This window comes from Nanorana parkeri, unplaced genomic scaffold (assembly GCF_000935625.1).
Source record: "Nanorana parkeri isolate BGI_ZX_2015 unplaced genomic scaffold, ASM93562v1 scaffold1397, whole genome shotgun sequence".
Classification (NCBI taxonomy): Eukaryota; Metazoa; Chordata; class Amphibia; order Anura; family Dicroglossidae; genus Nanorana; species Nanorana parkeri.
This window is the reverse complement of record NW_017307665.1, coordinates 211,433-223,858: the sequence shown is the minus strand read 5'-3', so window position 1 is coordinate 223,858 and position 12,426 is coordinate 211,433. Positions and strand designations below refer to the sequence as shown.

Sequence of the window (12,426 nt, the reverse complement as noted above, 5' to 3'; positions counted from 1 at the left end):
GAGGTGTCCTGCCCCTTACCATCTGCTGCGTCTGACACATTCAGCCGCACGACCACGGTGGGAGCATAGCCGTAGCCAGCTCCTTTTGCGCCCGAGGCAAGAAAAAAACGTCCTTATTTAATTTTTTTTCTTTTTTTTTTTTTTGTACTCTTGGGGAGGCTACAGTGAAATATCTGGGGTCTAAACAGACCCCTGATATTTCCATTTTAAAATAGAAAAAGAAAATGAGGACACAAAGTCCTCAATCTCTTTTTCTGCAGCCTCTGTTCTAAATGAATGGGAAGCACAGAGGCTTCCCATTCATTCAGAAAATATTTTAGTATCATCCAGTTTCTGAATGGGGAGGAGCTCCTCCCCATTGAGAAACTCATGAATGAACAGGACGTGATTTAAATCACATCCTGTTCATTCATAACTGGGGACACAGTACTATGTGTCCCCAGTTATTTACAAACGCTGAGTGATCAGCTGATCACTCCAGTGTTTTGTCCTGCACGGAGGACCGGTACATATCACCGATACTAAGTATCAGAACTAAGGCTGAGCGGTGTGGGGAGAGAGCAGCGCTGCTGTCAGACCCTGGCCGAGCGTCTCTCCCTCTCCTCACCGCTCGGCCTTAGTTAAGTGACAGCGGCTCCGTCCTTCGCCCCGGCCGCAGCGGCTCCTTCACTTCTCCTCGGATCCCCGCTGCATACAGATGGGGATCTAGAGGAGAAGACCCACGGGCAGGAGGAGAGGACATCGCGATCGACTGGTAGATAGCGATCGACCTTATGGGCACCCCTAATCTAGGACAACATAGCTGAACTGGAAAGTGAGCAGAATTGGAGAGGTTTTCCAAATCGGCTATTTTGGCCTAGATTGTTCACTTCTCCTGCCTTCTCCAAACTCTTCACACTTTTGTGAAAAACCCTGCAAGTTGAGTGGACTGCTCCTTCTTGCCTTGTTTCCCAAGCGTTTGTGAATTTATGACTGCTTTTATTTATTTCATAAATCTGTATTTATTTACTAAACTGTGGTTGGCTGCACTGCTCTCTCACTTTTCTGTTAACAGTTTAAAGTGACACTAAACTCGGGCGTTAAATCTTAAAAATGCATTAGGTACCTTAACCCCTTTACGAATGGAGACGTACACTATATGTCTGATGTCTCCATAAAGAGGACCTGTCACTCTTGTTAAGCAAAACAAATGGCAAACGCACTCCTCAATTCGTTACCAGCTTTACAGCAAGGTGCACATGAAAGGGCTTAATACAGTACAACAACAAAAAGTTTCCCAGCACACTCACCAGCCAGCATGCAAAAAATATTGTATGTATGTATTAAGCCCTTCCATGTGCACCTTGCTGTAAAGCTGGTAACAAATTGATGAGTGCGTTTGCCATTTGTTTTGCTTGACTGATTTGGTGCAGTGACACAAAGGGGGTCTCAGCTGCCGTTGTGATGTGTGGGGTCCCTTGTGCGTGCCTGTGCCTTTTTAAGGGAGGTTGGGCTTCCTCCTGACAAACCTGCACCCAATTTAATCTTTTGCCCCATGTGCTCCAAGATGGAGACTCTCATAGTTTAGAGTTTGGACCGCACTATATGGAGGTGCCTTGGTGTGGCTTTCACATTTTCTGCAGAAGACGTGTATCTAAACCTCTGTTTAGAGTTGTACTGTCACTCTTGTTAGCCCCCTATGTGATCGCAATAAAGTTAAATGTAAAAAATTATAGTGACATATAAAACACACAAATGTTTGTAAAACCCTTCACCCCCATATACACGCACTTACAAATGCAAACATGCCTTGGGTGTGTCCTACGTGCACCATACGTTGCATATGGCTCCGAACATCAGAGTGAAAGCAATAAGCAATTTTAAGGCTTGACATGCTTTGGTATCTATTTACCTGACACAACCCCATCTTTCATATTTAGCCCAAAAATTGGATATTCTATTGTGTTTGCGTGTGCTCTAAAATTAATTTTCGTGTATTTTTCAAACAAAAAATATCAATTTGGTAAACATTTGTGCAAATATCATGTGACCTAAAAAATTGCAACTAGTTTTTTTTATTCTACAGGACCTCTGCTTTCAGAAAATAATTGTTATGGGGTGTTAAAGTTGTTTTCTAGCCAAGAATTCAGATTTTAACTGTGCAAAAATAAAAAAAATGCTGTGGACATGAAGTGGTTAACTAACTTTAGTAATGAGTCACATGTGATATGACAAAGGATGTGCACAGGTCATAGGTTTCCAAATTAAGCCTGCTGGCACTATATTAGTACGTAACTTGTCAAACATGGTGCAGCGTAACTACAGTATACTGTATAACGTTCAATAAAGATGTCATCAGCACACCAGCAGGACAGAATCCAAGTCAGTGCAAATCACTCATTATACATACATACATACATACATACATACATACATACATACATACATACATACACAATGTGTTGTGGTTCTGTATTATACCATGTCTACTCTGAATCAGATGAAGGGGACCCTGTGTGGCCAGAAAGCGTTTGATGTTTTGAGTGACATCTATCAATAAATGAATTTGCACTGACTTGGATTCTGATTGTGTGCTGATGACATCTTTATACAAAGTTGTACTGTGTGCCATCAGCGGTCATTCCTAGCACCCACCAACACTTTGGGATTTCCTGTAAGGAGTGCTACAAGACTTATGGACATTTACAGAATACTGTATTGTCTCCAAGATGCAAGGAAGCCTCAGCTGCCGTAGCAAGAGGACTTGTTACTAAAACTACAAAAATGTGTCTCACTGTTTTATTCTAATGCCTTCAGTCCATTCAGTGAAGAGGCACATTTACTTTCTAGATATTGTAAAGTGATTGTAATATGTTGTGAGATTTAGTGTATTTTGTAATGGTTCGGATATTAATTACAACCTTGTTTTTTTCTCTATTAGCATATATTCTGTCAAGAATGCATCTCACTGTGGCTCAATAGAGAGAAGACATGCCCAATGTGCCGCACTGCCATTTCTAGCCATATCCACAAGTGGAAAGATGGCGCCACATCGCTACAGCTACGCCTCTTCTAGTCTTCCTCTGCTGTGCTCTGACTGCTGAACACAATTTCATCTTCTCATTAGATTGATTGTTTTACCAAAAACGTGTTTTAAATCAACATTATTTTTTCTTTTAGAAGGGCTAGATATTTTTGATGTAAACTTGGTTTACTGTATGTCATCTCTATGCAAATGTAGGACCTTGCTTCCAGCTAAATACACAATTCAAAGATTGTATCTGCCAAAATATATTCAGTTTTCTGTTCAGCCACCTGTTTAATTTCCACTCTCCTGCAACACTCTGTAGCCAGGATGGCCATATTAAAAAGCAATGCCTACCCATTAGACCATGAATAGACCTAGTCACTGCTAAAGTCTTACGAGTGCTCCCCCCTCACTCCTGTTAGTAGCAAAACATTTACTGCTCAAGCCTCAAGTGTAGGGCTGAAACAACAAATCAATTTTGCTGATAATGAGAATAGTTGTTAATGATTCACATTATCGATTAGTTGATCTGTGCTCAGTCCCCTCCTGATTTCCGCTGCTCCTCTCAGGGATTAGAGGTGGCACAGACCCCTGCAGCTGGTCCCCAGCGGTGCGGAGAGCTCCCTACAAACCTTTTGTTTAGACCTGTGATATTTCCCCAAAGCCTGTAACAATAAATAATTAAAATAAAATGATAAAAAAATTATGGTTTTGGCCTGACAAATTCTGGTGCAGGAGGTGCTATTGATTTCAATATCCCCAAACCACGCTTCCCGGCCGCACCATAATACACGGTATTGCAATGCTGTGCAATTGCAAAAATTGTGCAAGCAGTTTTATTATGAAGTAAACTTTATTTGTGTATTTTATTTTAAATAAAAGATTAATCAAACAAAATAAATCGACCAACTAATCAATTATAAAAATAATCGTTAGTTGCAGCCCTACATGTGTTTGCTCCATATTAGATTGGCAGCATTAAGAAATGAAATGGAGCCCTATTAGCTTGCAGTGTATAACCTCCCACTCTGTCTGAATTCTGCTGTGCAGGAAAAATAAACCGATACATATCAGAAATGAATACTGGCAATATTTACAAATGTATTTCATTGAGTTTTAACAAACACACAGATTTTCTAAGGGGGTGTCCTTTCCTTATTTTCCCGCCTAAAAGCTTCATTAGCATGAAATTGTAAGATTTACAGTGCACCTATTCACAGATAACTATAGGGATACATCTGAGCAAATTGCGATGTATAATTTTGAGTCCAGAAACTACACATTTGGCAGTATAATGGCATTAAGGGAAACCAGAGACCTCACCTTTTTAAATCTTAAATGGGCAAGGTGTAAAGATTGCAATAGACAGCTGACATTTTGGGCAATCTGGGCACCACCCAGCTCTACAAAGTTGTTTGCCAGTCAAGCAGCAACTACATCCTATTGGATGCAGTCACTGTTCGGGTATTCAGACAGCCAGCAATCTAAAATATTGTCTAGTTCTAAAACTTGAATACCTCTGGAAAAAATAGCTGCAGGTAGTTTATTCTTTCATACAGAATAGTACTTCTGGGCTAAGTTAAATACATTTAGTAGGTGTAGCTAGTGACTTTATTGCTGCTGCAGTGATCTCCCTCATAATTCATTTGAGCTTCTCTGAGCAAAAGAGAAAAAAAAAAAAGGGGGCGGGGGGTGTAATTTTCCCATGATAGGTTTTCAGCCCCTGTCCTACGTCTGTGGAAATTGGAAAGTAGCTGTTAACTAGAATGGATGCATCGCACTCAAACATGGAAGAACCAAAGCACAGCAATTCCGATTTTTATTTATTTATATGTGTGTTTATGTGTGCACCTTCCACTTTTCTTGTCCTTTTCTAGACAAACTGGTCAACTCTCTGGCAAACCAGCATTTACGAGATGTTCTGCATTGGATGGTATAAATCCATGCTTTACTAGCTGGCATCCAGCCAAACTTATCAGTGCTATTCCTTTCTGTCTATACTGAACCTAGATTATATTCTCAGCACAAATTTTAGCAAAGATTATGAGAGAAAGATATATATTTTTTTGCTAGTCTTTTACCACAGTTTTTGCTGCCCATCTTGAAACAGAATGTATTCTGATAAAACGCATTTTTCATTGATTGACAATTTACTGAAAACGGATTTCTGTACCTAGGTCATGTACGGGGATGTGAACAATCCTGTTTATTTATAATGAACAGTTTAAATAAAAGCATTTTGCTCTTCTCAGTTGTGTGGTATATAAATGATCTACAGCCTGGTTTATGCATAAGGTTTTAACATTGTGTTCTTGAGTACTAATAAAATTGTTTGCAAAAGTGAACTTGGGACGACATATCTTCAGCTAATCCTCTCGATTAAAGGAGAAGTATTGGGTAAAATGTACTCTTCCCGAAACTTAGAGGCAGCGTGGGACCCTGCAGCTTTCACATCACAAACCGCTGATCACTCAGCTCACAGCTTCTCCCTGCAAAGAACAGTCACTGTTCCCCTCTCTATTCCTCCAGCGCTTATTGGAGAGCTAAACAGGGGTAGGGTAGGGGGCGGGTACAGCTGTATCTAGAGAGGCGGAACCAGCTGGCAATCAGGTAGCTAGGTAGATACTGGCAATATTGTCAGGATCCTTCTCAGCTGCGGCACTGCTCTGCGTTGTCAGCAAATAGAAGGCACTAGCCCACTATATTTTGACTTTAGGATGCAGGAGTAGATTAGTAAATGCACTCCTGTGACCCAAAAGAAAAGTAAAGCCAAAAAAAGGTTTGATTTTACTTCTGTTTTAACATGGTTATCTTACCCCATGATCTGATGGACCCATGAGGCTTGGGAAACACTTTGGTTTCTACTAAGCCAGTATTGTAAATTTCCCTGGCCATGTTTACATCACAGTTATGTAAAATACAGCTTAGGACTGGTAAGCTGGAGCTGACATTTAAGTTCTGGGACCTATGGGCATAAAGAAATTATTGGATTGGCTGTGCTCATTTTCCCTCAAATGAATAGGGGTGGATGACAGCCCTAGAAACTATAAACTTTGTCTATAATTAAAAAAAATAGGAATATTAAAAAAAAAAGGAATCTTTTGCCTTTGAGCCCATACCATGGCAGCAGCTAGCATAGCACTGAGTGCTTGTGAGAGCTGCAGGTCTAAGGCGATTTAATGATGTAGAACTTAAGGTGCCCACACACACACCTTGCGATGGTTGTAAGGTGTGTGCCCAGCCTAAAGCTGGCCATACACCTTACAATTTATCTGCAGATTTTCTGTGGTCAGATGGAAAAGGTTCAACAGATTCCTCCATCTACACTAAACTGTGTGGATGGAGGAATCTCCACCTGGGCAATCTGTTGCACTTTTTCCATCTGACCACAGAAAAAATGTGAGGTGTTTGGGCACCTTTTAGGAGGAGTCATCTGTGATGTCCTGAGCTCAACTCAAGTGGGTTTTACGATGCAGTCTGTAACCAAGGAAGAGGACTTGATCAGCTTTAAAGTGAGTATTGGTGCAGGAGTTGTTTTATTTTATTTATTATTAATGTAAGTGCTGGTGGTCAAAAAATTAAATGTCAAAAAAAAAAGCTGGAATTGGGCTTTAAGCACTGCCCAGATTTTCCTTTAAAAGACTGAAAGCTTTAGTTAACAGGAAGATTTTATAGAAGAAAAAAAATAAGGGGAATTTATCAAAATGGGAGCAGACAGAAACAGTTCCCCAGTGGAAATTATCAGCTTCTCTCTTTCATTTTCAAAGGCTCACTGAACAAAGTGAAGAGGGAAGTAGATTGGTTGCCATAGGAAACTGCTCCAGATTCTATCTGCTCCAGTTTTAATAAAATCCCTATAGTGAAATTAAAATGCTGGTTGGTGATGAGAAGATATAAAATATATAGATTTAGGTAAAGCACACAAAAGTCCACATGGCCCATAAATAGTATTTTGTTAATACATTTTAGATCAACACCAGGAAAGTGATACAATATTGGCTAATCCTGTGCCATTATAAAAACGAAGCCATATTAGCTCTGAGCATCCTTATATTACATTAAAATAATTTGCCACGGTAACGTTTTGTGGCACATAAGAAGGTTTTTTTTGTTTTTGTTTTTTAGACAGCAAAATTCATGTGGTGAAAAAGACATAGACCTTTATATAGGATTTATGAACAACAATGTGAGCTTTTTAGACTGCTTACAAACAGTAACTGGGAGACATTTTGATCTGTCATATAATGGAAGCACATATATAGTTTTTCTTTGTTAGAGAGTAGGCAAGTATTTTATTCTTGGTACAAGGATATGAAATTAAAAACGCACTGTATTCATTTAGTCCCATTTGGTCTGTTAAAACTACTGCTGAAAGCATTTTGTTATCTGTTCAATAAATTAAAACATGCCTGTTGATATTACTGAACTCTTATGAGCTGGTAACATCCTGTGCTGACTGTTTTCAGATAGCATTAGTGGCTGCTCTTGGTAGACTACAGAACACAGGAGGCTGTGTACGGTTTCAGGAGGGTCCCCGGGGTCGCCAGTGCTGTGCACTGTCTAAAGAGGGTCCCCGGTCAGTCTTGCCAGTGCTGTACAATGTCTCAGTAGGATCCCGGTTAGTCTTGCCAGTGCTGTGCGTGGTCTCATTTCCCATTTCAGCAACTGTACCCCTTAGGGAGGGGGGAGTATAGTGGTATTGATGTGCATAACATCATGGTAAAGCCTGTGTTACAGTCATTAGTAGAGTCAAGTTGTAGTTAGACAAGAAATTGTGTTACCAGTCCTGTACTAAATATTACTACACTATCACAACATAAAAAGGACAAGCACAAGAATTATGACGTAAGCAAGCAACATGTGATATTTATATTATAATAAAAGAGCATACACATGTCATGTAAAGGGCTTAGGAGTTTGAACGTGAACTGGATGCAACACTGCATATAACAAACACTGCGATGTAAGCACAAGACATTACATAAATGTCCTAAACCTCTGCAGATGATAAAATACAGTAGACTACTACACTAGACATGTGCAATTAATTTTGTTCGGAATCAAAATTTGTACAAAATTTCGGACATTTCAGATCCCATCTGAATTTCATTTAAAAACTACATTGAATCAGACATGTGGCTTTTCTGGGCAATCAGATGTGTTTTAGAACAGAATACTAATTATATATACATAATACTAAAGCTGATGCTCCAAGATCCGAATGGCTTTCAGGATCTTCTGAATGCCATTCGGGTCTGGAAGCCTCAGCTTTAATATTATGTATGTGTATGTATATGGCTCCCAGAGCCGTATTGCTTTCTGGAGCTCCCGAATGCTATTCGGAAATTCAGATTTCCGAATGCCATTTGGGTCTAAGAGCTTCAGCTTTAGTATTAATATCTGTATATGATTTCTGTGGTAGTCACAACGAATATTTGTTTGTAAACACATCCGAACTTCGTCCGAATCTGAAACCCCGAACCAAATTTAATTTTGGACCCGAATCCGAACCAAACTTAATTTTTCCGCAGCTTACAAGTCTATACCACACTATCTACACTGGAAGTCAGGTAAGAGGTTTTACACCGTAATGGAGTAATGGATAAAACACACCACGAATAGAGCATAGGCAGAGCCGGCGCTACCATATAGGCAGGTCAAGCAGCTGCTTGACGGTGCCGGCGATCAGCGATCACTGACTGCTTGTACCCGCTTTCCATCCACGCTGTCACAGGAGGCCGAGCGAACGGTGTGAGGAGGAGAGCTCAGACTGCTGTGACAGTGCGGGCTGTCTCCGCCCACACACCGCTCTCCTAGGGAGATGTGGAAACAGAGGGGATGGGGGGAGAGTGGGAACTGTATTTGTAGTCCTCTGTAGTTGATGTATTTGGTCTAGAAAAAAAATGGTATCGGTGGATCTCTACTCCCATCCATGCCCGTACCGAGGTATTAATATGGATGGGAGGCAGAGTTAATTGACTACAAGTGCGGTGCAAAGACAGCTCCCTGAGGGCGCGCGTGCGGGGGAGGGGGGGGGGGGGCAAACATTCTCCTTCGCAGATGTAGGCAAAAATCTTTGCACCGGCCCTTAGCAATGGCACAGGCACAACATATGCAATGTATAGGGCTAAGTCTTGTAACATTCATGCAGACACATTGGCTAACAAATGCCATGCAGGGGACCCCTGCTACCAGAGCACCAAGAGGTGCCTGGAAATTATTGGATGTGAGAAGACTTGGCCCAAGGCTTAATATATCCATGACAAAATGACAGTGGGCACAATTATAAACACATTTGCATCTGTTAAGAAGATGTTGTTGAAAGTGTCTGCTGCACAAGAAGCAGGGCGGTGACCAGTGTAGATCAGATAGGTACTCATAGTGACCGCCATGGATGGCGCCATGCAGAACCTGAGATTTGAAGATCGGTAACCAGCACTCAAAAGATGCAAAGAAAATATTGTTTATTGCAAATAACGTCAAAATAGCCAACGTTTCGGGACCCAGCACAGCCCTGAACATTGGCTATTTTGACCTATGTGACCTTATTTGCCAAAAACAATATTTTCTTGGCATTGTGGAGTGCTGGTGATTTATCTTCACATCTCACCACAGGCAAATTCTCTTTGTGGTGCGCTGATAGTCTGTGACTGAAAGTTCTTTTTTGCTTGATTGTTGCAGATATTAATAGCTATCTTGGGAGAATTCCTGAAGAGCTACCTGGTGGGTGAGCTGTGTCCAGGAAAGCTTGGAGGAGATTGTGTATACACAGACTGACAGATAAGATGCGGCATTGGCAGCCCCGTGGATACATTTTTTCATTCACTTTCATGTTGCGGAAGATATTGTGCGCAGACTGGCAGGCAATCTAGCTACAATGTAAGCAGCCCGGTGGATACATTTGTATTACGTCTATGAATTGGAAGGGATAATGCACAGACTGACAGGCAATTAAGCTGCAGTGCCAGCAGCTCGGTGGAGACATTTGTCCCATTCACGCAAACTACATTTGCTTTCAACTAGCGCTAATGTGTGACAATAGGCTTAATTAATTGCAATAGTGCGACAGTATATCTTTGTCAGAGAGTAACAAATGGAACACTACAGCAGTAACTTAATCGCAATTGAAGTGATGCTTGTGACTGCTTAAAGGACACAGAGGATGCATCAGGATTGATGGATTTCACCCAATATGAATACATACAAAAAATGTTGAGTGAAATAGTGACACAGGTTAAGGTTGGCCTGAGGGCTTTAGGCTAGCCAACAGATCTAGATGATGACAGCTCTTTTCTAACACCATAAAAAAAAGGTTTATTCCAATCCACCCTTAATCACTAAACATTAGAAAGCTGGCACAAGGGCATCTTTGCATGTTCGCACTTTCTTTTTAGGAATACAGGGGGCCTAAGACTTTACAAAAGCCTAGGCCTGCCACCATCAGAGCAAACAACCATGTTTCACATGAAATTTGACCCCCAAGGTAACCCGCAAACACAGTAGTACCTGCTAAGGGTGAAATACAGCCAAATGTGCCAGGACACCTGAAGCCACCACCAAGGAACTCTGTGTCAAGCAGGCCCCAGAAAAAACTCTGAGGAGGAAGAAATGTATTAATTATAGACTACACAAACCTGCAGCAGGTAGAGAAGACACGGAGTAGTAACTTACCTGTATTTCGCTGGTGGCACAGGCGTCTGTCACCACCAGGGTTGCTGACTGCCCTGAGTTGATCATAGCAGGGGGTGCGAAGAAAACTCCCAATATTGGCGCCTGCCAATCACAGTTAGAGGCTTAGCCAGAAGAGGCACCGGCAGGCCTTGCCCACACCTCTCTGCGCTTTAGCTACCTCTCACCCAGACTTGACAGTCAAGTAAACTCAACCTGGTACATTTCCAGCAGGAACATTCCCTTACTGCCACCAGAAGGGAACCACCCAGGACTGTCCACTGAATGAGAAAGTCACCTTCTAGTACTGGCCTTCCCCAGGAACTGAAAAAGTAATCGGCTCAGACCTGTTCCTACTTGTAAAGAGGAAAGGACTGGGTTGCAAAGATAGACAAAAGCCGCACCATCAAGGAAGGTGGGTGGACAACTGTAGACAAGAATCCTGAACCAAGCCCCCTTCAATCAGGTTACCAAGGGCCATGTCTCCTCCAGACAGAGGAAACACAATAACTGACCAGTGCAGCAGGGGGACTTCCTTTTAAAGTGTTTAGTGATGTGTTTCCTTTTCCTGTATGAGGAGGGCCCTATCTCCCATGTGCTGTCCTGGAAGTCAGTCAATTTGGGAAAGCCTAAAATATATTCCGTTTGTTCTTTTGGTTTAGGTGCTTTAAAGTGCATACCCACTTTTTCAGTCAAATTTGAGAAAACTCCTGTTTGTTATATGTTCCTATTCACACAGCATAGCGAAAAATAATAAATAATAAAAAAAAAAAAATCATACCTTGTGGAGGTCAGCAGGCAAAATGGCTGAATCCAAGTTTTTTTTGGAGCACCTTCACAGTGATCGGTCCTCAACAGCTAAGGACTGAAATCCAAGGATTGTGTTTCTCTCATTAACATAAAATGCACCAGCCAGGGTTGTAATCCTTTAACCCTTTGTTAAAACAGTTCAAATCTGTAAGATGCACAATGCTTGTGCATTTTACACTGGCCCACACAAGCTGAAAACTTTTTCTTGAAGGAAATAGCATATATAGTGATTATATGATTGTGTACCAATCTGATAGAACAATAAATGGCAAGATATGGATGAGTGGCAAACTAAATTGAGTTGCATCAGTTCTACATATATATTTATACCAATAGATGCTTATTGTAAAAAGGCTTTTGAAACTAGGAGTGGAGTGGGACAGATAATCCATGTTTTAATTTGGTATTGAATGGAGGTGATTTTTAATATTAAATTATAGATTTTGCTATCAATTTGCAATAAAGACTTGCTAATATACCACATGAGCTCCATGTTATGCTGTTATTTTTATTTTGTTATGAAGTCATCAAAACAAACCAGCTATCGTTATGCTGAAAGACTTATGATATTGCATATTGCGTGACGTGGCAGTAAAGCTGTAGTATGGCAAACATACTTGCAATGAATGTTCTGCATATGTAAATATGCACACATAAAAGCTATATATTGGGTTCATGCATGCATAATGTAACATATCCAATCTCTAATCAAATATCATATAGAAAGACTTAGGACAGAACTGTGTGGATTGGGTTTTTTTTTTCTCCTCAATAACATACAATGCAGATGCCAGGGTTGTAATCCTTTAACCCTTTGTTAGGATAGGCAGTGTTCAAAACTATTTTACAAATCATATGAACAAACCCCCTCACATCCCCTCCTAACTTTACAAAAGCAAGTAGACATTTTAACCTTAGGAGCCAAGAAACCCCAACCCAAG

General features: G+C 40.9%; 1 protein-coding gene across 1 annotated transcript in view; it reads left to right on the top strand.

The window, feature by feature from the left end:
- The window catches only part of RNFT1 (ring finger protein, transmembrane 1), a 28,400-nt gene extending 25,214 nt beyond the window's left edge, over window positions 1-3,186 (top strand). Inside the window, exon 9 of the mRNA XM_018569785.1 lies at window positions 2,921-3,186. Coding sequence (XP_018425287.1) covers window positions 2,921-3,055 — 135 coding nt within the window. The 3' untranslated portion in view covers window positions 3,056-3,186. The remainder of the gene's footprint in view (window positions 1-2,920) is intronic.
- Window positions 3,187-12,426: the final 9,240 nt, after the last annotated feature.